At 41.6% G+C, this 26,976-nt stretch overlaps 1 protein-coding gene and 1 long non-coding RNA gene across 9 annotated transcripts in view; one reads left to right on the top strand and one right to left on the bottom strand.

Moving 5' to 3' along the window:
- Window positions 1–2,351: 2,351 nt before the first annotated feature.
- On the top strand, window positions 2,352–26,924 carry LOC139054670 (uncharacterized). 6 transcript variants are annotated; one of them, XR_011511418.1, is made up of 7 exons: window positions 2,352–2,920; window positions 4,357–4,501; window positions 6,913–7,131; window positions 15,213–15,307; window positions 23,646–23,793; window positions 24,923–24,957; window positions 26,802–26,924. It is a non-coding gene; the product is annotated as an uncharacterized lncRNA (long non-coding RNA). The 6 variants fall into 6 exon arrangements; XR_011511415.1 differs by having other exon boundaries at window positions 2,352–2,977; XR_011511412.1 differs by having other exon boundaries at window positions 2,353–2,991.
- LOC139054668 (alpha-2-macroglobulin-like) overlaps window positions 3,675–26,976 on the bottom strand; it is a 62,876-nt gene continuing 39,574 nt past the window's right edge. For 2 of the 3 annotated variants that reach the window (XM_070532066.1, XM_070532065.1), the window contains 11 exons: window positions 26,638–26,689; window positions 25,913–26,005; window positions 23,672–23,851; window positions 20,295–20,533; window positions 19,665–19,908; window positions 17,052–17,227; window positions 15,555–15,770; window positions 8,771–8,877; window positions 6,856–7,129; window positions 5,481–5,583; window positions 3,675–4,570 (listed from right to left, as the gene is read on the bottom strand). In XM_070532066.1, coding sequence (XP_070388167.1) covers window positions 4,353–4,570; window positions 5,481–5,583; window positions 6,856–7,129; window positions 8,771–8,877; window positions 15,555–15,770; window positions 17,052–17,227; window positions 19,665–19,908; window positions 20,295–20,533; window positions 23,672–23,851; window positions 25,913–26,005; window positions 26,638–26,689 — 1,902 coding nt within the window. In that variant the 3' untranslated portion in view covers window positions 3,675–4,352. The remainder of the gene's footprint in view (window positions 4,571–5,480; window positions 5,584–6,855; window positions 7,130–8,770; window positions 8,878–15,554; window positions 15,771–17,051; window positions 17,228–19,664; window positions 19,909–20,294; window positions 20,534–23,671; window positions 23,852–25,912; window positions 26,006–26,637; window positions 26,690–26,976) is intronic. The other variant, XM_070532067.1, reaches the window with a different exon arrangement.

Genomic DNA, 26,976 nt, shown 5'->3' with positions numbered 1-26,976 from the left:
ATTCTATGGCGATACGAAAAAAAAAATAGATAGAAACGAAAGAATAACCCGTAATTAAGAAAACAGCCTGTTGTATTTTGCATTCAGGCAGGCTTGGGAGGAAGCACGTTCTTGAGCTCAGATCTGCGAAACGTGATACTACGCGGCACGATTGTAATTGAAGGCGCGGCCGCGGCTTTCACGGGCAATCATCGGAGCGATCATACGCATGCATATATATATATATATATATATATATATATATATATATAGAGAGAGAGAGAGAGAGAGAGAGAGAGAGAGAGAGAGAGATGCCGCGCTTGCGCAAGCAAAGAACTGCCTTGTCGGACTTTCGCCGGACTCATGTTCGCTTCGTTTCGCTTAGGCTCCGCTATATAACGCGCAATGCATTTCGCTATACCCGCCCTGGTTCCTCGGGGCGCTTCTGGACGGCGGCCAAGAGAGATTGCGCGTCGTGACAGCCTTCGTCACCGCTTTGCCGCCGCGCAGTTTGCGAGGCCCGTCAGGGATGACGAACGGCACTCGATATTTGGCTCGCCACGAAGACCCAAGGGAGGGAGCGACGAACAAAGAGCGGTTATAGCGCCTGCAGCCGACCGCAACACAGGTCACGCGCGCTACGCTATCTTTTTTTTTTTTCCCTATATGCGTATATACAACGCTCTCGGCAAGCCTTCCAGCTATGAATTTTTGTTTTCCCGTCTGGGTTGCAGAACTGCATTTATTCCACTAATATTTGCTTTAAATGCGGTGGTGTTTAAAGTAGGTTGTAATCAAAAACCCATATATATATATAATGGGAATGCCGAGCGTTGGCCATCCTGGGGTCAGCAGGTCCTTCGGGGACTCTCTCTATGCGGTAATGGCGCAGGTCGAATGGCAAGCCCGTCTATATATCGAACCTCCCATAGTTTTGTCTAACGAGCACCCGTATTTATGAACTCATCTAACCCTGTAATACCAAACGTATCATGTAGGCTACGCTGTTACACCTCAGAATTATGACTGAAGCGCATTTTTGGTATGCTGGAGTGAGTTTTCAGTTGTGGATAGTTTAGCGAACCAGTTGCAATTAATTACTACACTATACTGTAGTTCTAACTGGAGCAACAATCTTTATTCTTTTTTTTTTATGCACTCTCCATGCAGCCCATGGATACACATGAACAATTGAGTTGTTCAAGTTTATTTCCTTTATGTGGAAACGTGCTTCGACGTACGTTTACGTGTTTAACTGTGCACGGCCTGAGGCCATGTGCATGTTTAGCTTCTCATTCTTTAATATTCCAGTTTTTTGTTTTTTTTTTCATTTAGTTTAACAAAGAAGGAATAACTCACTCAAAACGTGCTTTGTCACACGGAACTAACACAGAGAGCGCGCGCGTCGTCTTCTCAAAAAGCAGACAGAAATAGTTTCCATTTAACATTCAATGCGAGAGAAATGTGTTGGTATTACGTCGCACATGTTTGAGGTCTCGGATCCATGACTTAAACAGCGTTCACCACATTGCAAAGCGTTCTTGTAGCATCATATATCTGCAGGTGCGACGTAATAGATACGCTTATTTGCAATGTGGTGAACGCTCTTAAATTTAAATCATGGATCCGGGTAACAGGTGCGACGTTGTACCAACGCATTTCTCTCGTATATATTTATTTATATCATGATCATACGCCGACAGACAATAAATTCAAGGAAAGGATAGGGGAAGTTAGCTGCGGTTGGGTTAAGAAAAGGGAAATTAAAGTGTACGAAGTGTACGAAAAGATAACTTCCCACCGGTGCGAGCCGAATCCACAATCAATTAGCACTACGCCTGCGGAGGTTCTGGGTTCGGTTACCACCAGCCGGAAGAATTCTCTCTTCTTCCATGTGTATATATAAATATATATACGCACTTCACACTTTTTTTTTTTCACTTTGACCCTCCCAGCGTCAGGGCATGCACTGAGGGAAAACAAAAGAAAGCTGAACGTGACACGTATGCCCAGCTAAGACATTTCACGGCGCGCCGGCATTCCCTTTTCTTGGGGTAGCATCGCTGTGATCTCGCAAAGGCACGCGCGCGGGCGCACATTTGTGTCCGACTCAGTATGCATACTGTTGTCCGACCCTGTCACGAGTTATCGCGACCTGCCAGAGAGCTCTATGCAGCTACGCGCAAACACCATCTCGCAAAAGGTCGCCGTCTGCAAACCGAAAACAACAAATGCGCCGCGGAAGCTTTGAGTCAGCAGAAGTGCGTCATTATTTAAAAAAAAAAAAAAAAAAAAAACGTTTTGCGCGCTGCGACTGCGCGGCGCCGCCCTTCGTGAACATCACGTGCCGACGGTGGCGGTTATGATCGATTTACCAAAGTATGTCATGCATCAAACTGTCACGTTTATTCGTCCTCCCGGCATGCGGTGCCGTGATCCTCAGACCGTTTAGACGGGATCGGCTTTTAACGAACATAATTCTTGTATTTCTTTTCTTTTTCAGTACACTTTTTTTTTTATAAATTGAGCACTTTCAAGCATCCGTTAGATGATTGTCCGTACCCCCAAAAGCGTGGAATTATATGTATAGGCGGATGATGATGATGATGATGAAAAACTTTATTGAAAATGCCCGGCGATTTGGGTGGGGTGGGGCCATAAGCACCCCAGCCTAGGTGACGGCCTCGAGTCCTTGGACCCGGGCGGCTTCCTCGGCGTGCCGGACGGCCCACAGTTGATCGGCGAGGTCGTGGCTGAGCAGGGCCGCCTCCCAACGCGCCCCTCGGTCCGAGACTGCCATTTCTATCCCGTTCGTCGGAGACTCCTGCTGCTGGCTACCGGCGCATGCCCACAGCATGTGCTGCAGCGTCGCTCTGGCTCCGCACGCTTTACAGGCGTCGGACGGATATATGTCGGGGTAGCAGAGGTGAAGGATCACCGGGTTAGGATATGTGTGTGTCTGCAATTGCCTCCAGGCAACCGCCTGTTTCTTGTTTAGGTTGGCGTGCGGTGGTGGGTATTTACATCTGTTCAATCTGTAGTGTTGCGTGATGTCTCTGAAAGTGGTCATGCGATCCCCCCACGTCCACTCCTGCATCGCTCTCGCGGTGGGCGAGACGTCGGGATTGCCGGCGGGCGCCAGTCTTTTTTTTTTTTTAAGGAAACAAAAAATAATATTTCCGCACTGCATTAAAGTTCAGATGGAGTTAGAAGCTATGAAGTGCGGCAGACTAGCTTGCGAATATCTTTTATTAAGCCTTACGATCACCTAAGGTCGATGGAAAAGCTAGGTTCAGAGTGAATCACAAAAATGAATAGAATAGTTGGTTCACATCTTTCATGAGCATAAGTGCGACTTTCATAGCTCCTGAAGTAGACCCAGACTCCAAAGAATGCATTTGTGCGTTTCACTAGCTCATCATCCTGTTGGTCACAAAAACAAGTCACAAAAAAAACAATTTGTAACTCTCATATGATTATAGAAATTTATGTTCGATGACATCTCTAAGCGGCACATGTGCCCCTAATGCCTATGGACTCTAGGAGAAGCAGAAAAATCAAATGTTTGTGTCATCATCATGTCTCCATAGAAGAGGATTTATGTAGTGTGTATAGGAGCCGTCTGACACATTCATTATTTAATAGCTTTCTGCATCCACAACAGATCAGCACAGAGCAGAAAAGGAGACTTGAAATGCATTGTCTTTTCTTTTTTATTTTAAGCAAATGTCTCAATCGTAATTGTAAACAAACATGTGCACCTGCTATGCAATTTATGGCTTGAAAACAAGGAAAGATATGCGGCATAATAAAAACCTACCTATTTGTTTCAGTTATTGTGCTAAATTTCTATAGCTTGGTTGCTGTCAAAATTAGAGGTCTAGAATATTATATTCTTACGTTAGCGAGATGAAACAAAACAATGAGCCAATATAACCTCATGTTGCAGAACCTCACTGCGTGCAAGATGGCCTAAATTTAGTTATCTACCATACTATCTTGACACATTTCCTTGCAAATTTTGCAAAAAGTGCCATGAAAGCTAACTGCAAATTGCAGGGTATCAGTCTGGCCCGTTTAGCATAAACATATATGCCATGTTCACAACAGTGGCAACAAAGGTTCCTGTAAGAGTTTTGTTAAGACAACAGATTGACTTCTTTGCCCATCTGTTCCATCCAGAATCCATAATGTAATACCGCAGAATAGGAGTTCAACAAAACAGTTCGCTAGCACAATGCAATTAAGTGCCTCAGTAAAAAATTTGTTTGCTCAATGGTGACCTTTTCCTCTTTTGGATTTGAGGAGGAGCATATGGTGCAAGTTCCTAAGATATGGAAGTTTTTGGCACATATGTGATGAATTTTTCTTGTTCAGTTCTCAGGAGCTGCCACAGTTACAGGCAAGTTTGCTTCTGGGCCATCTGGAAAGTCGGGCTCATGATCAACATTCCGGAAGTTGCTAAGATGAGTTCCTTCTGAACGAAGATCTCCCTGCAACACATCCGAATGCAAAGGCACTTGTAAGTCGACAATGTCTTGTTGATCTCTCTCACAACTGGGAATTGTGTAGTTCCTTAGCACGATCGCTTCTGTAAAGAATAAGAGGAAAATAATTGATTATGAAGTAGCTCAGGTCAGATAATGTTGCAACAACAATATTATTTACAGCACTTTAATGTTGAAATAACATCTTAAAAAATGATGCAATGGCGGTGAGATAAGAAACCATGCAGACACAACAAATCAGCATATTTGTCACAGTGAATTTGAGCGGTGGGCAAAGACTCAATGAAGCTTTAGTGTGCCTTGCGACTTTTCTCATGCTGTTGTCCTTTAGCACTGAAGCTTTGTCCTGTAGTGTACATAGAACGATTTCCTCATGCTTTAGGTCAGTAAGCCTATGTGCTCCAGTGCTCAACTGCAACTTTTCTGGTGGAGTCAATTCAAGTTGATCAGAATTGACCAGAGAAACACAAATGTAATGACATTTGGAGTGACTATTAGCCATGTCAAGCCGAATATACGAACTCTCATATGATTACTGTAGTTAAGCAGCAGTGGGCTCGGTTAGACCTTGGTAGGGAAGACCAAGTAGTACAGTAGAACAGTAGGTAATTGACCCTCCCCTCTCTTACATATCGGAGCTCCTCTGCACCTTCACATGTGAAGCAATGAAGAGTTGCTTTGTAGTAAACCAAGTGAATTCAACAACAGTGTGATCAATTTCTCATCTATCCATCAGTGACGCATCCTTTTCAAGATTTCATGCATAGTATTGCCAAGGGAACTTGAGTGCAGGGACTATTAGAAATAACTATGTTGCATATATGTGGGTTGGATAATGTACTTGTACAGCAGTTTCTTTAACTTGTATCAGTGGTCTACTGCATAGTGTTAACTTGTGCAAAGAGCAAAAGTCGTAAATGCATGAAGACTGAAATGAAATATTAATGACAACCTGCTCATGATAAATACGACACCACATTATGCATTACACACCAGGGTCGTAGTAGTCTTGCAGAATTACAGCTGCTGGCAGATTATCCCGCACTACATACTCCTGAGTCAACACCAAGGTCACACATGTCCTCCTGTTGCTGAGCTGTAAAAGTGGAATAAAAGAAAGATGCAACACTTGCATGCAGAATCTAGTGGGCTTCCAGGGGCATGCTGCAGTCCCTTTTCTTAACACCCAAGATTGTTTCCCAGCAAAATGAAATGTCTGTCACCATGGTGGCACTGTTCATCCTTCAGGAAAAACTGAGGAGCAGCACCAAGTCTACTAAAGTAATGTTAAAAAGTACTAAAGTACCTGTAATCCACCTGTACCCCTATAGAGTAGAGGCATATGACATTGCCAGCAACTTTGGGTGGCGATTTAGTTCAGTGGTGACAAGCCGGTATGTGGAAGGTGCATGCGAAGACCACACGTCCTCCAGCCTCATGCTACACTCTTAAACAAATATACTCCCTTTGGGGTGTATATTTGCCACACAACAATAATCGTCATCTGCCTTGCTTGCATTTCCTTTCTTGAAAACGCTGCGCTCGCTACTTTCCTGTCGAGAATGCTGTCATACTGATAATGCGCATCCTGTTCGCCACTTGGAAGTACTGGGCTCACAGAAAATGAAAGAAAATGTGGCAAAGACAGATGACGATTATTGTTGTGTGGCAAGATATGACCCAAAGGGTGTAATTTTGCTTAAGAGTGTAAATTTGAGCCTTTTATTCACTGTAACCGACATGGAATGGATTTCCCTTGTGCAGGAAAATTAACTTCTCAAAGGTGCTCAAAGAGAGCATTGTGAGTACTAAACACGCATGAAGTGACCCTCTGAGACAAGGAAAGTCCCAAACAAGATGATGCAGTAATATTTGGAAAAAAAAAAACGATGCCTGCCATCTCTCAATATGAGTGAAAACGTTCCATTAAGAGTGCTTTTTCACTTCCCTCAGCAGAAGCTTTTCAAAAACATAATTCAGTATAATGGTACCTACAATGGGATGAAACTGTATAGAAAAACCGAAACATGTAGCAGAAATATCATTCACAAATCATAAAACATACCATGCAGTAGGTGTGCATGCTGTATCAGATTTTTAATCAAGTTCAATAACTTATGGACCAAATGCAATTGCCATTTTGCCAGATAAGTATAAAATAGCAATTCAAGGTGTAAACTATTATGCTAGGCAATGCCACTTCTCTTTCTCCCACCTCACTCAAAGACTACCTGCTTCTTACTGAACAATCTAACTGAAACCATTACCTTGAGTCACTAAACTGAATATGTTCAATAAGATGTTCACTGCAAACATGTCTGTTAGAAACAGAGGCACTAATTTAATAGAACAAATATTTTAAACTCACCTCATCAAAGTAGAGGTTCACTTTGTTAATTTCTTCCTCAATCTTTTTTACCTCTAGGTCATCTGTCACCTGAAGACAATTTGGGTGAAGTAAACAATGTCCAGTGAAAAATATTGTAAGCACAGCGAAAAAAATGTGCGGCTGCAATAAATTTGCAATAACACAAATTAAAACAACATCTTGGATCAAAAGAGAGACCTTGCTGAACCGGAATCCAGTCTGCAGGTGGACTTGTATTACCACCATTCCAGACATGCCCCAGGATAGGAGGTAACTGTAAGTACACAAAAATTTTTGCCCACTGTCAGGAGACAAATACTCTTGAAGCACAGGAACAAGCAGTTTAAGCTCTTCTGAAGTGGCAAGGAGGTTTTTTCAGGCAAGTTGTAAAAAGTCACATCATGAAGGTGTTACGGCACTACCATCAATTTAGGTGCAGGCAAAAGAGATCTGCATGCAGGTACATGAGTTGTGGACATACAAAATTACAATAATTTGAACAAATTCTTTGCCACATTTTTGTGTCAACCAGAACATAACTGGAGTGTCATGGATTCTTTCAGTCTAAAATGAAACCGGAAAAATAACAGCAAGAAACACAGTGGTTTTCGGTTCAGATTGACCACCACCTCAGCAGTTTTTCATCCATGCAGTACTTGTAGCTCAACCATACTCGTCATCTGTATGTTAACAAATGTTGAAACACACTATTCCAGTCTTGTTAAATAAACTCCAAGTCAATGGAATCAACCTAGAGAATATGAGTAACAGAATTATCATCCTTGTTTATAAGACAAGGGCAATACTGTTAATTCCTATAGTGCATCAAAACAGAGATGGGTGAGTTGGTGTGGTTCCATCGTAACAAAAGACTGCACGAAAAAGACGTAGATGAGATAGAGAGAAACGACAAACATGGGCGCTGCTCGCAACTAACAGTTTATTCCCAAAGAAACAGAATAAGTAGAAAACAACACAGAAAGGAGAACAGACACCCTCTCAAGCATGCAAAAAAAAAAACTACAGTAACATACACGTGGCAACAGCAAAGCTGGTTAATCAAGAACTGATTCGCATACTCTCCTGAAGGTATCAGAACACAAAGCTATTGACAAAGCTAGCGAAGGTTGACTAATGCATCCATCGCCCTCCAAGAACATGCAAGATCTGTTTCTTTGGAAATAAACTGTTAGTTGCGAGCAGTGCACGTGCCTGTCATTCCTCTCTATCTCGTCACGTCTTTTTCGTGCAGCTTTTGCTAAGATATTTCTTTTAAACCAATTATGTACTGCTCTTTCGTACTCATCTCTTGTTTTTACTATAACACTAAAGGTAGGTCATAACACCGTTGTATCAAGTATAATACTGAAAGTTATGTCATGTAGCACTGTATAAACATTCATTGACTTAATTTATATAATACAGCAGTCAGTATGCATGTGCGCTTTACCACACGCTTTTGTGTTGTAGTTCATACTGAGCATGATAGCACCCTCAAACTATGTCCATATTATGCTGACTGTCAAGTAAATGGGCATTCGAAGCCCTGCAAATAGATACCTCCACATCTTTTTTCGAGCCCTCGTCTTCCCCAATGTTTTGTTGAAGGAAAATAGTTTGATTTGATTTGAAATGCACAGCAGATTGCTGTCATTTTAGAAGTGATAGCCCCATTGCAGTTTTCAATATGTCATGTCAGAAAACAGGCATAATAAGTAACACACTCGCGAGCATTTGAAATCTGTGACCATGCAATAGTTCACCAGTGACGGGAGACCTATACATAATGGCTGGAATAAAGAAGAACTTTTAGTTGCGCAGTTGCTTTTGATCACACTGCTAACACCCTAACAAGTTAATTGTGACATGTATATGAGCACTAGTATATTGACTGGACGTAATAAAGGTGTACTACCTTGCACAGAGCTTTAGCTTTGGCTTGCAGGCTGTGTGAGATGGTTCCACCAAGAGATCAAAGTTGTCCGTATTAGCCGGTGCAGGAATGTTGAACTTTGCAGTGGCCTGCAAAGGTTTTAAAATGCAACAGTGAAGTGACACATCAAGACAGCCATGGCTACATGTTTTATTACTTCTGCTGTCCGTTTGAGAACAGCCTGGATGCATAGTGATGAGAACAAGCAGTGCTTGTCTACAGTTCTGCAGGATGGCAAATGACACCAAAGAACTTTCAGGACAGAAAGAACAAGTCCACAGGTCAAACGCACACCTGAAAGTTTATTTCTAGATCATAAAGGTCATAAGTACCAGCTTTCAAGAGCACTTTGTGTTTTTTTTTGCAGCATTTGCAAGCAATGTCAAATAAGGTAGCCCGACGGTAGAATTTAACCTGCGTTTTATGCATCTGTAAATATGTCAGTGGGAGCAAAGTGAGAGCACCATTATACTGCAATGTTGACTTGCGCAGTGCCCATTGAGTTCACCAGTTTAACGAATATTCAAATGGGCAATGGCATATCATCTAATTCTTGCAAAGGATCTGCAAGATACTGACTTTTTCTTATCTTCAAGGAGGATTGACAATGCTTTGCAATCTCATCTTTGTCTCATTGACGACTAAGCTTATTTTTCTTCCTCTCTTCTTTTCAACTGCACCTGTTTTGTTTAATATCAATTTCAACTGTTTTGGTAACAATAGAGGAAGACATGCCCTCCTATAGAATTACTGCACACGGGATGAGTAGTAAATATACATACACAAGTGCTAAAGGCAGAACTAAAGGCAGCAGTGTCACGTCACAACCTCTCTATACTATCTTAATTATATAGTTGAGGTAAACTACGATCATAAGCAAAAGGATAGAAAGCTGGGCGAGTTGGTACGGTAACATGATCTTGGATTGTAGCGCGAGGTGACACAGACACAGACTAGCGGTTGGACACATAGCGCTTGTCCTGTCTGCTTCTAGTCTGTGTCCGTGTCACTTCGCGCTACAATCCAAGATCATCATACAACGATAAGGTTGATATGTTGTGCTTTTGTTTATCCTTATTTAATTTATTTTGTAAACAGCCATAACCCTTTTGCACAATGTTTCTGTAGTGTGGCGAAATTTTATATTTCCCTTTTTCCAAGCAGTGGTAACAGTCAATGTGCCTGAAGCTGCATAGTGGACTATGAGACACACCATAGGGGGAGCAGCTTTATTTTAATTTCAACTGAGTGTGTTTTCGTAAGGTCCTTCTAAATCAAAGTATACAAATGTTTTTTTTGCATTTTGCTTCCTGTTAGGGCTCATCTCTGTGACTAATGTTAATATCACATGAACAAAACAATGATGCCAAGTTTTCAAAGCTATCGCTCGAATGACGACAATTCGGTCAGTTCAAAATGCCAAAAATCATGTGTTTCCATGCTTGATACAGGAACTCAGTGTGCACGCTAGCGTCGATGTCTGTAAGTACATATTTGTGCCCAAAACAAAGCCTTCTCCCCTTCTCTCTGACTTATGCTGATGGCACCAGAATGATAGCAATGTGCTTACACAAGTCAACTAAGCACCGACAGCATCCATTTCCTCCCTATCCTTGGCGAGAGTATTCCCAGGAAGCTATATAAAGCGCCTCTCACCAAGGAGCTGGAGCCTTCCCCTTCGCCCTTAGTTATGAGCTGTTTGTTGAGCTCACTACTCTTTACGTAGCAATGTAATTAAACATTTTGTTGTTCGTTATATCGTCTCGTCCCTGCTTGGGCTCTCTCTGCTGATAAATCTGCTCAAGCTCTAGGCTGCTGAACCAGCACTACCTGAGGGACTTGCGTGCCCCTTTGCAACACCCAATTAAAATAGATTGTTTTCATAGCCAGGAATTGAATCTATGACCTTATGCTCACCAGCAGAATACCATAGTCTCTGAGTCAATGTGGCAGGTCTGTTCAAGAACAGCGGACAAGAATTACAGACACATATGAATAATATCCTAACAGCTTACTATAATTATGTGATGTGAGCAAATTTAACTGGTGTTTAAAGCCACCATCCAGTGTACTTTAGCAAGCTTTCAAGATACTGAAAAGGAGGAAGTTGTGGGTCTTGCACTCTCAGAAGGAACAAAGAAAAGAGGGCATCAGAAGTGGAATGCTTACATATTTCATGCCTTGGATATCTAAAATATGGCTCAGCAGAAGCTTATAATCAGTTATCTTAAAAATTGTCCTAAATTACACTAACAGACACAAGTGTAGTCATGTGCAGTAGGTGCATAAAGCAATACAGTAAACAATGGTAAAAAAATGAATGACTGGTACCAATATATGCTGACTTAGGAAGAGTGAGCACCCTGAAGACATCACAGGACTTCACAGGTAAGTGCATGGAGACCCCATGCTGCTAAAAGGTTGCATGCAGCACAGATCTCACTTAAGGGATATCGCTACGACTATGAAACTGTCATGTCAGATGCTAAGTAAAACTCCAGTCTCATTCTATAAGGGTCTGCTATTCTACCACATGGTATAAGATGCTCCATGAGAAATTAAAAGGGCCCTGAACCACTTTCTATCAAAGTGGAGAAAGGCATTTGAAGTGAAAATAGGCTATTTCAGAAATACTTTGCTGTAAAAAGTACTTCAATGTGTTCAGCAGAAGTAGAGTTATTGGCAATCAAACACGGCCTCCGCTGTGCTCCCGTTCCTTTTTCAATGCCTTGCACTGCGAAGGCTATGGCACATGCCCACAATGCTCCACCTTCTAAATGTCATCGTAGCACGTAGCTCAAATTTAATTTCGGATGTTAACGTAGACGCCATGACTTCTGCCTTTGGTGCCTGTGACACACTAAACATAAGCCAAATGCAGTTGTCCTCAGCGAGTCGCAGTGAGTCGCAGTGCGCTTAGCTAGCGGACTCATGGCGGTACCCTGCGGCGGCCGCAGTATCTACACCATGTAGCCGACCACAGCTTGATGTCAGCTATTAGCTAATAGCACCGGTCTAAGGCAATGACGAAATAGTGTGTCTACAAGAGAGTGAGGACAGAGTGTTTGAGAGAAAGGTGATTTTGCAATCTGCTTGCGAACTCCACACACCGCGTACGACAGCAAACCTTGGCTGAGATGTTCACAGCAGCATATGCTATCCGTGGACTATTATTTCACCAAGCCCGAGGGGGTGGTTCAGGGCTCCTTTAAAGATAAACATGAAAAAGTATGTTCTAGGGGAGAGAGAATGTTTAAAGTTTCAAATACAAATAGAATATTACACATTAACTATTTATATTTGCATTCGAAAAGGAAATATTCGGTATTTGCAATTAATCGAAACTAATCAAATATTTTGCAAACGACCAACTGTTAAAGTCTTGTTATGATTGTCTGCCTGCTATACAAATTATCACAAATTATGAGAAGTGAGCCAACAACAAAAGCAGTACACAAACAAAATGAGTAATGCAAGCTTTGTTTTTGATTTCATGGCAGAAGCCTACATGACAACATGCGATTTTTTCTTGTAGTCTGTCATTTTGGTGCTTTTGGCAATCTAGTCAAGTGGCAGTTTTATCTTTTACACTACAATCACTAATGTTTTCATTTCAATGGTCTATTTTACATGATAAAGTGAAAGCTTGGGCGAGTTGGTGATTCAATATTGACATGTCTGTACAGCACAAAAGACGAGGACAGAAGAAAGAACACAACACAGGTGCTGTTGTGTCCTTTCTTCTGTCCTCGTCTTTTGCGCTGTGCATACATGTCCCTTTTACATGTGTTTATGGCACATAAGTCCTTCAGCACTTTCTTTTTTTTCCTCATGACTCCCGTTTTTTTTTTTTGGCAACCATTTATTTAGCGTTCTTGAAAAGCTTGTTTGTAACCAGGCTCTAAAGATGTTGATAGGCTATGCGCTCAGTTCTTTTAGTGACGATTAGTGATCTTGTGTTTAAAGCTGATCCAGTGTGCCTGATAGCTAGCTGCCTTTATTGCACTAGTCAGAGCAGGCGTGGTATGTAGCTATCTATCAAATGTAATTCTATCAAAATAAATATTCCTGTTGTAAATATATATGCATCTGCATTTGACTATTTGAAGTTAGATACAATATTTTATACATACTATTCATATTCCGATTCATATTATTCACCGTATGTGCCCTTTCTGATACTTTGAAGAATGTCATCTTGATTGTTGCTCATAAAGAAGGCACATAAAATGTCAGCAAATTACTGGCAGTCAACTGTGACAACACTGGCATGCTGCATGAAATGAGTAGTCACGTACCACATGCATGTATCCTAATTGAAGCCTCTGAGTAAGACAGTGATTGCACTTCTTAATTTAGTTTACAATATGCTTTACAAGGTGCAGTTAATTATTTTTATTCCACTTTTGCATCCAATATGCATGTGCTTTCTTGGCTAGTGTTTTGATGTAAGTGCAGTGGTCACACTTCACGAGTCAGAGAAGAAAACATTTTTTTTTGCACTTTTCATTAGTCATCTTCTCACGAAATGTAAAATGTTGTTTACTTTGGCTGTATGACAACTGCATTTAGATTTCTACTAATGAAATGAGTACCAACACTTTTGCCTGCTTTTACAGTGATTGTACTAAATTACAATGACCCCATTTTTTGTAGTAGCATGTGTGCTGAAGCAGCATTCCGGTTATATATCATTTACGTAATATTACAATAATAAGCAGCACAAACTAAAACACATACACAAAGAAAGAGACACACAGGTACAAGCGCTGATTTATGTAGCCTTGTGCTGCCATATGTTAGCCTCATGGACAGAGTGACTCTGCTGGAAAAGCAGTGGTCCATGGACCATGAAAAATTTTTCTCCAATAGCAAAACTTGCTTTTTAATGGACACTGTAACGAGTCTTCAGTAGCAATTTGCTAGCCAGTAATAGATGGCAATTGTTTTTTTTTCCAGTTTGTTTCTTGCCCATTTGCATTTAAATCTGTATCATATAAAGTCAAGCAGTTTTTCAATCAGCCAACCTCTTTGCACATTAAGAGTCAATCATTTTAATGGTTGGAAATTATAACTCAGCAGACGTGTTTACCTAAAATATCAATTTTACAGAGCCTCAGCAGAACACCAGTAACTCATATTCATGACTACCTGATATCTGAAATCCTGATGGCTAACATTTGTGCCGCTCATAATTAGCACCCTATACAAACAAACAATGGTGCTGTCTGACAACAATATGAAGATCCATGCATAAATACCTTTCCAGAGCATACATTGTGCTCATGTATGAAGGTGTGGGTATTAATGCAAAGTTTTGCTTTCATAACATCGCACCTGGAGATACATATATAAAAATAGCCACATTCTATTTGGTAAAAGTGGTATTTTATGAAAGAATGGGTAAATTAAATTATTGTTTAGTGCACTGAGCATAAGGAACTACAGTGTAGACCGCTTATAATGTAAGTAGCGGGAGTTGTAAAAATCCACGCAATAAGCGGTACCGCATTTACTCCCACACACATGCAACACAATTGCAACACAGCGCAGAAACCAAGTTCTCCTGACAAGTGCGGTACCAGCAGAAGAACACTGTTATTTTCGTCTGGAGATTTTTTAAACAGTGCTTCGAACAATTTTGTCCTCTACAAGGCTTAAGCACTGAAGGCTTTCTCACTCAAACTGTTCTTCGCACAGTACATCTTCACTTTGCTGAGGTATTCCAAAGCGTCTTTGCAAGGGACATCTGGGTCTGTCGTCGGGTGGACATCGTCGTCCGACTCGTCTTTGGTTGCAAGCTCCACGCTACTGCGCACTGCTGCGATGATCGCATCATCCGTGCTTGCTTCCTCACAGACAGGAAGCTCTGACTCACCAGCATCAACATATTCTTGGAAGTTGTCTATGGCAGAAACAAATTTGCTTTCAATGAGGCCGCACCACACGTCGTCGGCGTACGTATTCTCTTCTGTGACAGGGAAGACTAATCGGGCTGCAGCTGCTGCCGCAATTTATCCTTGTTCTTGTATATGGTTGACACGGTTGTGTCAGAAACGCCGTATTTGGCTGCCACCGATGCCTTCTTCAGCCCACCTTCTATGTCCCTTATAATGTATTCCTTTGTCTCAAGTGATAAGGCATGCCTCTTTCTCGCACTGCTTGAAGGCGCCGCCGACGCCATGGTAAGAAAGCCCGACAACACACGTACACAGAGGACAACTACGACACGATATCACGACATGCACACACCAAATGCAACAAAGAGACCGAAAAAAAAGGGGTGTGCTGTTGCCGCTATCGCTTCTACCCCACACTTCGTGCAGTGCGCACCCTGAATGGATGCTGCTATAGTGACGAAAACACTTGCCCTCCTTCCTCTAAAGTCTCCTGCTCTTCTCCTCCTTATTGTTTCACTTTTCAGCGCTGATCTCCACACGCGCGCCCACGCTCCCACTTCTTTGCGTTTGTGCGCCAGGCAACCGTGCAGCCATGCGAGCCGTGCTCAACGCCTCCGAGGTAAGGCTGTGCTCCGTGTGCCGATTTCATGGCCGCACGCTTAAAGGAACCACGCTGTAAACGGTATTCTGCTTCGCACGCCTACGCAATAATCGGTCCGTCTATACATTGCGTTCTATGGGGGATATATCGGTCGTCAAAAAAACCACGCTATAACTGGTGCCGCACTAGAGGCGGTTACATTATAAGTGGTCTGCGCTGTAGTTTCAGGTCTGGATGAACTACACAAGCGAGGAAGTCTACTGACCTGCACAAAGGCACAGCCCTTTCCAGTGATATTGAGTTCAAGAGTTGTAGGTAGTACAGGAATGGGCATCTCCTGAAGCAGCATCGCATTAGCTGGCTCTACATGAAGGCTCCTGGGCTCCATGTGTCGAGATGATACTGTCAGTGTCAAACGAGTATCTGGTAGTACAACCATCTTGGCATATTTAGCCAAAGCTTGCATTGCTATGACAGTGTCCTACAAGAGAGAGAGAGAGAAGCAGCTTTGTTACAGACAGTAGTCATGACTGGATACACGGGCACAGACAGATTGAAAAGAGATATAAATGCACACAAACCAGCAAGCTCACAGGTAGTGTTGCAATGATAAAATTGAACCAAAGGAAAGAGTATGGCAAGGATAAACTTACTAAACCATCGGCATCTTATTCATTTAAAATCCTTCTCTCAATTACACACACACTCTCTGTTTTGATGAGTTTTCAACACCTTTGCCACATCATGTGCCCATTTTTTTCCTGAGCTGTACAACTGTGCGAACATACTCGCAAATGTTTTGTAAATGTACTTTTCAAAGTCAGCCTAACCTCGCATTTACTTTAACTTCAATCATTGTTGCCTTTTTGCCAATGAGCAAACAGATCTCGGCAAAAAGGCTGAAAGAGAGAGAGAAAGCTCGTTATTGAAAAGCAGAGTGTCTAGCAAAGGGGTGTCACAATATTGTTAAAAGGATGAAAACAAAAGTTGCAGCCCGTTTGAACCCTCTACTAGTGAATAGCATGAAATTCAAGAAGAATATTGCTTTACAAGCCTGTCCAGTTTGCCGAGTTTAGCCAGGAAAAGCCGCTACTCAACCTTTATCTGTCCACATCACCATTTCATCACCATTACCCATAAGTCACCATTCGTGTAACATATAACCAACTGTACCAGATTGTAAAAAGATTGAGCAAGGAAGTGCACACAGTGCTCAAATCTTTATAAAGAAACATCAGACAATTATCAACTCAGAGTGAAGCTGCAAAAACAAATCTGTTTCGTTAGTTAAGTTGTTAGGACACTTTCGCATACCACAATCCACAATCTGCTACCATGATTCATGGCGCCAAGAGCTGTGCATATGTGCTAGGGCTAGAGTGTGTGCACTGAAGCTATCCTGCCAGCAAAAATTATGGTACAGGGTCGCACATTGCGCTTGAACAACACATTCCCACTCCTACTACTGTTTTCTGTTTTGTGCTGAAGCAGTTCAAGCATGGTGCAGCTCTGTGGCATTGGAGAGCTTACTGCTGTGACATCACATGAAAAGGTGATATTTGTGTGCTTCAGGGCATATAATAAAAACTGGACCAAATGTTAAAAAAGCTGCTTCGCTGAAGGAAACCATAGGCTTTTGGGGAGGAGAAGGGTCATGCTAAACGAAGCTCAAGGTTTACAGGGCAAGTTAAATTCTCTTTAAGTAACAATGGTAAAAAAAAAATGTCACATTAGAAAGGTATTTGCCATTAAAGAAAATTACCTGCGTGGAAATAAATCCCCCCTTGTTGTTTCTCAGCTTGAGTAGCCACTGCACTGCAGGCAGGGCTAGAGGAACACCTGCTTCCTTGTGCAGCGTCAGGCAGGAAAGGATGGCATAGCCGCTCGTCTCTACTGCCACTGCTGAAGATACGTTGCGACTCCAGTGCAGCGTACCATCTTCGAAGGAAAGAACAGTGGACACAATTAAATAAAGCGAAAAAGAAATCTGCGGTTTTTGTGTGCCAAAACTACAATATGATTATTAGGCACACTGTAGTCAAGGGCTCCAAATTAATTTTCACAACCTGCGCTCTTTAATCTGCACCCAATACTCGGTACACAAGTATTTTTACATGTCACCCACATCAAACGCAGCCGCCGGGGCTAAGACTGAACCTGCATCCTTGAGATCAGCAGCATATAGCTACTGGAATACCATAGTGGGGCACAACTTATGGGTCTAATTGAAGAAGCAAAACGGGAACACAACCAAATTATAATCATCTTCTTCATCATCATTACCCTCGGCCTGTTTTAAGTCTGATGCAGGGCCAGGGCTTCATCCAGCAATTTTCAATCACCCGTGCCCTGCGTCAGCTGAATCCATCTTATGCCTACAAATTTCCCAGCATCATTACATCATCCAATCCTAAACTACCCCCAACTCTGTTTCCGTTTCATTGCCACCCGCTCTGTTATTCCAGTATGCCCCCGGTTTCCTGTTCTAAACATTACACGACCTGCCTAACTCCACTCTTTAACCTCAATCTCAACAATCATGTGTGCTATCTATGCTTGCTCCCTAATATACACCACAATCTTCCTATGGATGGCAACAAGTGTACCATAACTGCATTAGCTGTTAGAGGTTGTACCCCTCGCTAGGAACATGACATTTGGCGGTCATTGTCAATATTGCAAAGTGCTCAGTAAAGAAAATTGGTGTGACAAGGTTCACACACAGGTGAACTAGTGTCACAAGGTTCACGCAGATTAATCACAAGGTCATCACAAAGCCACTATAAGGTCATCAATAGATTTACTGCAATATACCGTATTTACTCGCATAATGATCGCACTTTTTTGTCAGAAAAAATTGACCCAAATTCAGGGGTGCGATCATTACGCGAATTAAATTTCCCGCGGAAAAAAAAAATTTTTTTTTCGTCCCGCGTTTGCTGCGGGATGCGGGTGCGGGACACCAAAACAAAAATGGCGGCCGGCGGAGCAAGCCGAACGCGCCGAACGTGATCTTTTTTTTTTTTTCTTCTCGTGAGTACATTACGTGCATTGAACCAGTTTCTTCCGTGTCAGTGATGAATAATATAGTTAATATCGGCAAGTTTGCCGCAATAACGTAGCCATGTGCACTTAGAGGGGACAGAAACAGATGGGCGCGCTTAGCTGCCAGTGACAGAAACCCATGGCCGGCGTGCTGCGGAAACTGCGGCATCTGTTTTCACTACTATCCTAACACGGCACGTTTCCGCTAAGGGTGGGCGAATATCTTAGCTGTGTTACAAGCGTTGGCGTATGAATAGGGCACGCTTTTAACGTATCAGTGTAAACGTGGCTACTATCATTGCCGCGCGAGATTTGTTGCGTGCTCACGAGTGCAGATGAAAAGAATCGAAAGGTGCCTTTTTTGTTTTTGTTGACTACAACCATTATAAAGCCTACCCATAATAAAGGCAAGTTTGGTTGTACCTCTTTTTGCCATGGAAGTGCGGAAAGTGATGAAAGTAATGAAATGAGGCATCTACTTAAGCATGTTTGGTGCGTGCAGACGAGTCGTTCGCGTAGCATTCGACAGATGGTAAGCGCGATCATTATTAGCTAGGCTTGGCACACGACATATCGCTGCGGCAAGTTCAGGGTGCGATCATTACACGGGAAATAAAAAAAATCGAATTTTGACGACAAAATTCAGGGGTGCGATCATTACGCGAGTGCGATCATTATGCGAGTAAATACGGTACATAAGGATGGAAATGGTCCGACGAGAGATGCAGCAGCTGTTGCAGTGACTGCACTGTGGATTTAAGGTTTACACTTTAACATATCTAGTGATTCATGCTATGCTTCAGTTCTATTCCAAACAGTTACGTGAAACTCCCATGCCAGTTTTGTGCACTTTTCATTGAAATGTGTACATTTATAAAGGTTGCCACAAAAGAACACATGAAGACACCATACTCTGCCTATCCTGCCCCTTTTTACAGAACAATGTTAGCATTTCTAGTCCCTGTGCTTAGCCCACTGAAAGAGTCCATGTGCCTCATATAATTTCTGTGTATGCCTCTGACATGGTGCTGCTGTCTAATGCACAAGATGAAACAGTACTAGAAACTCCACTGACATTGCAGAAATGCTGTTGACAAATTAACCCTATCACGTTGAAGGGTTTTGTAGTACAGTACTACAGGATCCTCCATGTACAATACTTCAAGTAAGAACCGAACAAAAAAAAATTACATTCCATACCCCATACATAAAACTTTCAGCAGAATTAGCACTTTCAAAACTTGCATGCATTCCAGTGTACTTATGCACAGCCTATAGGTTCTTCAAGGAATGTGAGGATCTCCCAATAGTCAGGTATTAGTGCACTCACCCGCTTCCAATTCACCTTTGCTCCAGAGTAAGTGAAAAGTTTGCTGGGCGTTGCGATGACCTAAAAGGGCCAAGGCATATGCATGAAGTGCCAATGAGTAGCTGTCCTGCTCTTGGGCAGTTTCTTCGACAAGGCAGTGAGCAGCCGCATCTTGTACAGGCATCGATAGTGTTGTGTTGGTTTCAAGCAGAGAGATCAACACATAGGCTGTTAGTGGTGAGAGTGATGTTCCCTGAATGCCACCCTGCAACAGAGAGTCACATTTGTGCGATTTTAGGGAGGATTACTACCAACTGTGCACTGTATGAAGCGTTTTACCTCGTAGCTGATTCAGGCTAACTATTTTTTCCTCTATAGTTAATGAAGAATTTCAACTTCAGAATGCGCAAACAAAATGACATTTTTTGCATGTTCATTTAGCATTTAACATTGACATTTAGCAGTGTTCACTATACTTGCACAAAATGCGGCGAGCAATGGCTAACTAGACATATGTGCTACCTTATCATCGCCTATACTAATGGCACTGATAAGTGCATTAGATTTGTTAACTCTGCAAGAATGCACGAATAAATAAATAAAGAAAAGCATGATAAAATAGGTTTGGTATATTTTTTTTACAATACGAACCTTGAGTTGAGAATTCAATACACGGCCAACTGATGGGAAGCAGCCAGTGTCATATTGGTGACTAAGCAACCACTGTGTACTCAAACTCAGCTCAGTTTCATCGAGGGGAACATACTGGCGAGCTTTTCCAAAGGTTCGGACAACAAATGCAGTCAGCCACAAGCTTGGCTCTGGATCTGCACTGCCAAAAGCACTGTAGCCATGGCTTGAGTGCCTGTAGTTGAGCTGCTGCTCGTAGCCTGGGAGAAAAAAATAAAAATAAAAGCAAGCACCTGAACACATTGCAGCAATGTACAGAGACATGATGCGTGTTAACATGTGCCACCAATGCCAACAGCTGCTGCAGCTTGTTGTTGCACAATGTGAACAGCACATGATAACAGCTAACTGGGAGATAAGGTACAGCACTGAAATGAGAACAGAAAACTCTTGGAATGCAAGCAAGAGGCTAGCTTAGCTCTTTAATAGTCAGCCACAGGCCTTCACAGAAATAATATTTCTACACGCCCCTTCCAACTGTTTGTAATAATATTGACATGCTGCTGTAAGCAGAGCGACAATGGCAACGATCATGAAGGTGCCGAAGAAGAGAATGCGAGGCTAGACTATTGACAATGCTGGTTGCTTTGTGATACTCTTTCAAAATTTGTAAATACACTTTCATTTATCTCTCTGCCTGTGACAATATGCTGAAGTGACCTTTATTCACCTGGTTATTAAGATGTCCACACACGGATTTTTATGTTTTCTTATGACTATACCGTGCGTGCAGTCACTTATGTTAAGTCAGCTCTCAAAAGAAACCATTGTGCAGTAATTAATTAATTCATAACAGAATCTTCGTTCTTGAAAGTCGCACATTGAGCCCTAACGGCAGCGTCATGGTGTCTCGATACACATGCAGGGATCTTATGAAAAGCCCAAGTTTATGGTTACTATGGTATGCATGGTATGTGGATCTACACTCTGCAGCCTACAAGCAATGATCAAAGCGCAGTTTTGTGCCCCAACAGACCAGATAAACAAGCACTCGTTTAAAATGTTTAAAATCAAATTCAAGATTATTTAGTAGACAATAAAAATACTTGAGAATGAAGATATCTCTCTTAAGTGTGTCTAGAAATTTGACACTGTTTTCTGTCATTGGCAATGGCACTATATTGCCATACCAAGCTACAAAAACAACTAAAGAGAGAGATCCATGCAACTTGTAGTGGTTAAACATAATGTACAGTATACAGCCGCTACACATTACACACCATTGTCACTTGACATTTTTCCACCTCATTGCTTGATTATGACAGCTTCCTGAACCTCTCATGGAATGGTGAGGAGTGAAAACTAAACTGCACATCTTGACTTTTTCATGAAGAAGGCAAGGGTGCTGCATGAGATGCGAATAGGGCTGAGGGATTTTGAGACATGGACTGAAACCTGACAGACTGGCCCCAAGTGCAACAAATACAGCTGTTTTGTTGCAAAAATGAATACTTGTGGTGGTAGAAAGAATGCTTGTGGTGGTAGAAATCACCCAGAACACCGCATGATGTAACCAGATACCTGCTGTCGTTCTTAATATATAACATCCCGTCTCACCCACACCTCATTTCCAACCCAATAGGAAGCCTTCAACAAGAGAGAGAAAATGCTGTTCGCAATTTGATGAAAAAACAAAAACAAAGTTATCTATGACAATAAATTTATGCCAGCAAAGCTCAAAGTTGGTGACCTAGTCCTGTACGAGACACCATGGCACCCTAACAGACGAAAGTTAAGCGTCATTATGGAGGGTCTGCATTGCATTCTCCAGAAAGCTTCTGCCGTCAACTACAAGGTTAACTCAGTTGTTGCCGCACCTATAAAAATCTATAAATGTGACGGACAGTTTTTATATGCGCTATCAAACATTTCCGTTGACATTACATTATCAGCAAGGTCACTGCACTTTCTGAAATGACGACTGAACTTTAACTATTTGTCAGATTTGACAATTTTTGCCAGATTTGGGAGTCCGGAAAAATAAAACTTTAACTGAAGCTATTGTAGAAGCTAGCCTCTAGTGCTCTTAGCAGTTCTTCAACAAAACGACGTGAAATGTAGGCTTTCGTTGACTCAGCAACATAATATTTAAATAAAAGCAGCAGTGATGCCAGAGAAACTTCTTTCTGGTTGTCTAATTTTCCTACACAACATCTAGGTTGTTTTAATGATTTCTCAAACAACGGTGGACGCTCATCTGCTAACATCAAGTGCAACTTAATTTTTCTCACCGTGGGTTGTTTTTAACTATCCGTGTTTCTGAAGCATATGTACAAATTATTTCGAGCAATCCTTCCCATCCTGCGGGGTTTTCACTCACATAAGAGCAAGCAGTCGATTTTAGACCAACCTTTGATTGAGGCTTGACTAGCAGCCCAATCTCTCACATTTTGAACACTGCCTCTACAAGTGCATTAATGCATTACTGTACAATAATGTGTGACACTTCATTCTACTGTACAGCACTGCAAAGCTGATTGAACACAATAATAAAGTATGAGGAGGCTTCTGCCTGCTCCCTGACCAGACAACCATTGTTTCGCGAGCCTAAAGAATGCAGTAAGAAATGAAGCAGGTGTCTGCTGCAAGGAGTAAAAACAAATGCTCCCTGTACAATATAAATTTACCCATTTTCAGATTAGTGAAACTGCTGCTTTCCTGCATAGCACGGGCATCCCTACGGCCAGTGTTGGTGCTAACATAATTTTTTTTTAGTGATGTCACTTACAAAAGTTGGAAACTAGGAGCTGGGGGCCTGTTTTGTATATCTGAGGTTTTCTTTATCCTCAGCACTTATAGAAAAAAAAAAGCAAATTATTATTTTCACTGGTGTTCCTTGAGGTGTTCAAGGGTGCACGAGGTGTACAAGAATAGGCAAAAACTTTCTGAGCAATTATTACTGCTTTACATCCATTCAGAACAGCAGTGATAAGGCTATAATTTTACGTATCACAGCATACACTGCAACTGCTACATCTTGAAATAAAATGTTAAAACATAAAAGCACTGAAATTTAGCACATTTCTAGCAGTAACGAAAGAGTTATCCGCACCATGTCACACCTTGGCCAACAGACTGACATTGTACATGATAGACTATGGAGATACTATTCACCTTGTGAACTCACACTCTTCATGGGGGAAGAGGGAAACGTGACGCTCCATTAGTAGATTGGGGTAGAAAGAGGAATACGACAACAAAAGAAAATAGTGCTTGTGTCACCATGTTGCCTTCTGGCATCTTTCCTCACATGCTAAAATTTTGTTTGCATTCAGACATTAGCATGTCCCACAATTTTTCATCCTCTCCCAGGTCCCTCCATCACCTTTCTGCCCCACCTGTGACAATGTTCCTCCGGAGCTTGGCCTCTAAGGGGTGGCTGAATTGTCCTGACGAGATCAAGTAATCAAGCACCACAACATTCGTGGCCAAGATGGCCAGGTTCTGCTCTCCACAGGCGGTGGGTAGTTTAACGATGGACTCTAGACCAGACGCCAGGACAGGGCTTAGAATGTCACCTGCAAACAAGAAAAAAAAAAAAAGGGCGGCATAAACATATGGTTTTTGTTTAATTGTTGGCCACCTTATGTCGGATTCACAAGTTTCAGGTTTAGTAGACGATGCTGCAGATGCTCAGTGACTTTTCAGATCACCTACATTAAAGGGTCTGAGACACATCAGGATAAAAAATATAAAAACATTACCTGATCAAAAGTAGCACGAACTGGATATGTTATAGCTTTAGTAAACAAAGCACTTATCACGCTGAGGGCATTGCAGGTTTCAACCACAATGAGATGCACAGAGTAATACACATTTATGACTACTATATCTGCACAGCTTCAACGGCACTACATGCTAAATATGAAATTGAGTATTGCATTGGTGAGATGCCCACTCATGGCTAGATAATATTCGCTAACCTCCCAACATTATCGACAGGTCAAATGAGCCAATATTAAAGAGAATGCATGCATGATGTGCAACTGCCTCATCATGAACTTGTGCCATGCATTGAACAGCAACACCAATGTATCCCATACTGTAGAAGTTGTTGGAGCGCTGGATCCAAGAAAATGAAAGTTCATCACTGCCGATAAAGCTACCTTCAAATCAAAAGATGCTGCGGATGCTTCCCTGTAGGACCCCCACAACGCTCGCCAAAATTTCAAATTGAGTTGTGAAGTCAGAATGACACTGACTTTTTTTTGTGGCTTGCATGCTCCAAAAGCTTCTGCAGTCAGCTGTACATATTTCTCAATATTAAGCTTCTTTTTTTTTTCTGAACTGCTGTATGCCAACTTCCACCTATAATTTTTATCTAATCCAGTTATGGCTCATAGGGGCATGCAATGGACCTACTGGCAAATGCACGAGTACCCTCCGTCATGCTTTATTGATAACTGATAAATTTCACATTCAAACCATGCTTTTGAAGATGTCACATATTTCGTATTTTTGCAAAAGGCTAAGTTCTTGCCTTGCCCTTAAGATCACTTTAGCTTTCTTATTCTGTTAATTGACAGGTAAAGTATCTCTATATCAAAATCACTTAACACATTTAACAATACAGAATGCTTCTATTTCAGGTCCCACCTGCTGAAAATTTGGATTTTTCTCACAGGTATGTGTACAAAGATAATGCACGCAAAGACAATGCAAGCTTTGGATGCATAGGAAAGCTCAAAGACTGCTGGTAAATACTTTCACCATGATGAAGCAGTTTTGGTTGCACAAAAATTGTGCCAGATATATGACATACAACAAATATTGCAAAATAAAAATAAAAGAGCGAGACAAACACACTTGAATGTCTTGCAGCAATGTCTAGACTACACGAAGAAAAAGTGCCTTTTTGATGTTAGAAAGCAAAATTTAAGAAAACTGAATCTAACAGCTGGTAGCTTTTTCCACCTCTTCAAATAAACTGCATTGGCTGCAGTGATCACAATGTCAAAAGAAGGGCACTCAAGCATTACCATGGTTTCTCAAACTACTGCAACTTTACTAACTACATATTTCCCTGCCTTGTCAAAATTTTGGTTAAATTTTTTTTATACGTAGAGGAAGCAAAACACAGGAGAATGTTGCTGGCAAAGTATTAGTACTAAGATTTTTTTTTAAAGGTTTCGCCCACGTCTCCCCATATTCCCGTAATACTCATCATATCCTAAGGGCTTTGCCACTTTCCCAACTTAAGATCAGAGTGCATAAAACACAACCTGAAAAGTAACTTAACTTGGAAGAAGCAGCCTAAATATAGGCAGAACGCCTTTGGCACCTTCTCAACTCTTCACTTATAGCCACAATTGTAGCCTAAAGTTCTGAGCTGAAAAATTGGCACAATAAGTAAAATGTAATGGGCACTACAGGGTAAAAAGAAGATAAGATTGACCACTCTGTGCACAAGGTGAATAAAGTCATATATTGCTTGACAAGAATGTGTGACGATCGCTATGGATGCTTGAGGAACATTTTATGGGTCTGTATCACATGTCTATACAGAACCAAACCTTCTGCAACTTCAGAAGTAATATTGTAGAAGGCGTGCTTAAAGTCTGAAATAGGTCGGTTCTTACCTGACACTGTAAATACACCCTTAGAGGAGCCGTGAATGGCATTGCCAGGAAGCTTCAGGATGAAACTATGATTTTCTGTACTGTTTGTAGGAGCTGCAAAAAGTTAATTGTAAGTTTTAAATGCATATCTATATATTATACAATGACGGCCTATCCAAAACAACGTAGAAACCAGTCATGCATTGCTGGCAATGATGGACAGCACCACACCATTGCACGAAAATTAATTTTCGTGCGATGGTGTGGTCAGCATAAAGGAGACACAAGCACAATGCACAGAATGGAGCCAGTGCAGCATCCAGGAACATGTGTCAGATATAGTGAAAAGTATAGAAGTACTAAGCCCAGATATAGTGAAAGAGTGAAGTAGACTTTGGGTAGTTAGACCCCAAAGACTTCTGAAGAGTGCGAGAACTTCCTTATACTGCTTTGCTGTCTTTGATGTATGTGCCGCTTTGATTTGCATACATTGCAGAAGGCTGTTTTTAATGTTCTTCACAGTTTTTATTTATTTACATGAAAAAAACTGTGATAGCTCTGTGATACAATATAAATTTATCTGAGGCATTTAAATGTGATTCACTGATTGCTTGGGCAGATTTTTAACATATGGATTTACATCGTGGTTAAAAATAGAACTTAAGCATCATGGTTTAACATATGAGATACCACTTAGCACATTGCTGAGTGCGAATGACAAGCATCGAAGCCAGCAAGTAACTTGCCTTTTAGGCATACATATTCAGAGACTGACTTTTCTCTTGCTGTTCCTTCTGCCTGAAATTAGAAAGGTATTTATGTAGTGTGAGTAAAGTCAATGAAAAAACTGCAGTCATCTATGAATAATTTCACATTGGCGGACATGCCCAACATTTGCTCAAACATTTAGGTGCAGAAGTTCCAGCATGACTCAGGGGGGACCTCCTGGGCCCCAAGGATGTGGATCCGCCAGTGCCTGCCTAAAAGCATCATCTTCCGAGTCCCTTCAATAAACTAAGTTGTCAGGCAGCGATGCTCATGTTTGTTATTTTGTCCTAGGCTACACTGGCAAAGCTAGTTATCAG

This window comes from Dermacentor albipictus, chromosome 1 (assembly GCF_038994185.2).
Source record: "Dermacentor albipictus isolate Rhodes 1998 colony chromosome 1, USDA_Dalb.pri_finalv2, whole genome shotgun sequence".
Lineage (NCBI taxonomy): Eukaryota > Metazoa > Arthropoda > Arachnida > Ixodida > Ixodidae > Dermacentor > Dermacentor albipictus.
Note: the sequence above shows the minus strand (reverse complement) of the source record. Positions and strands in the feature narration are given on the sequence as shown.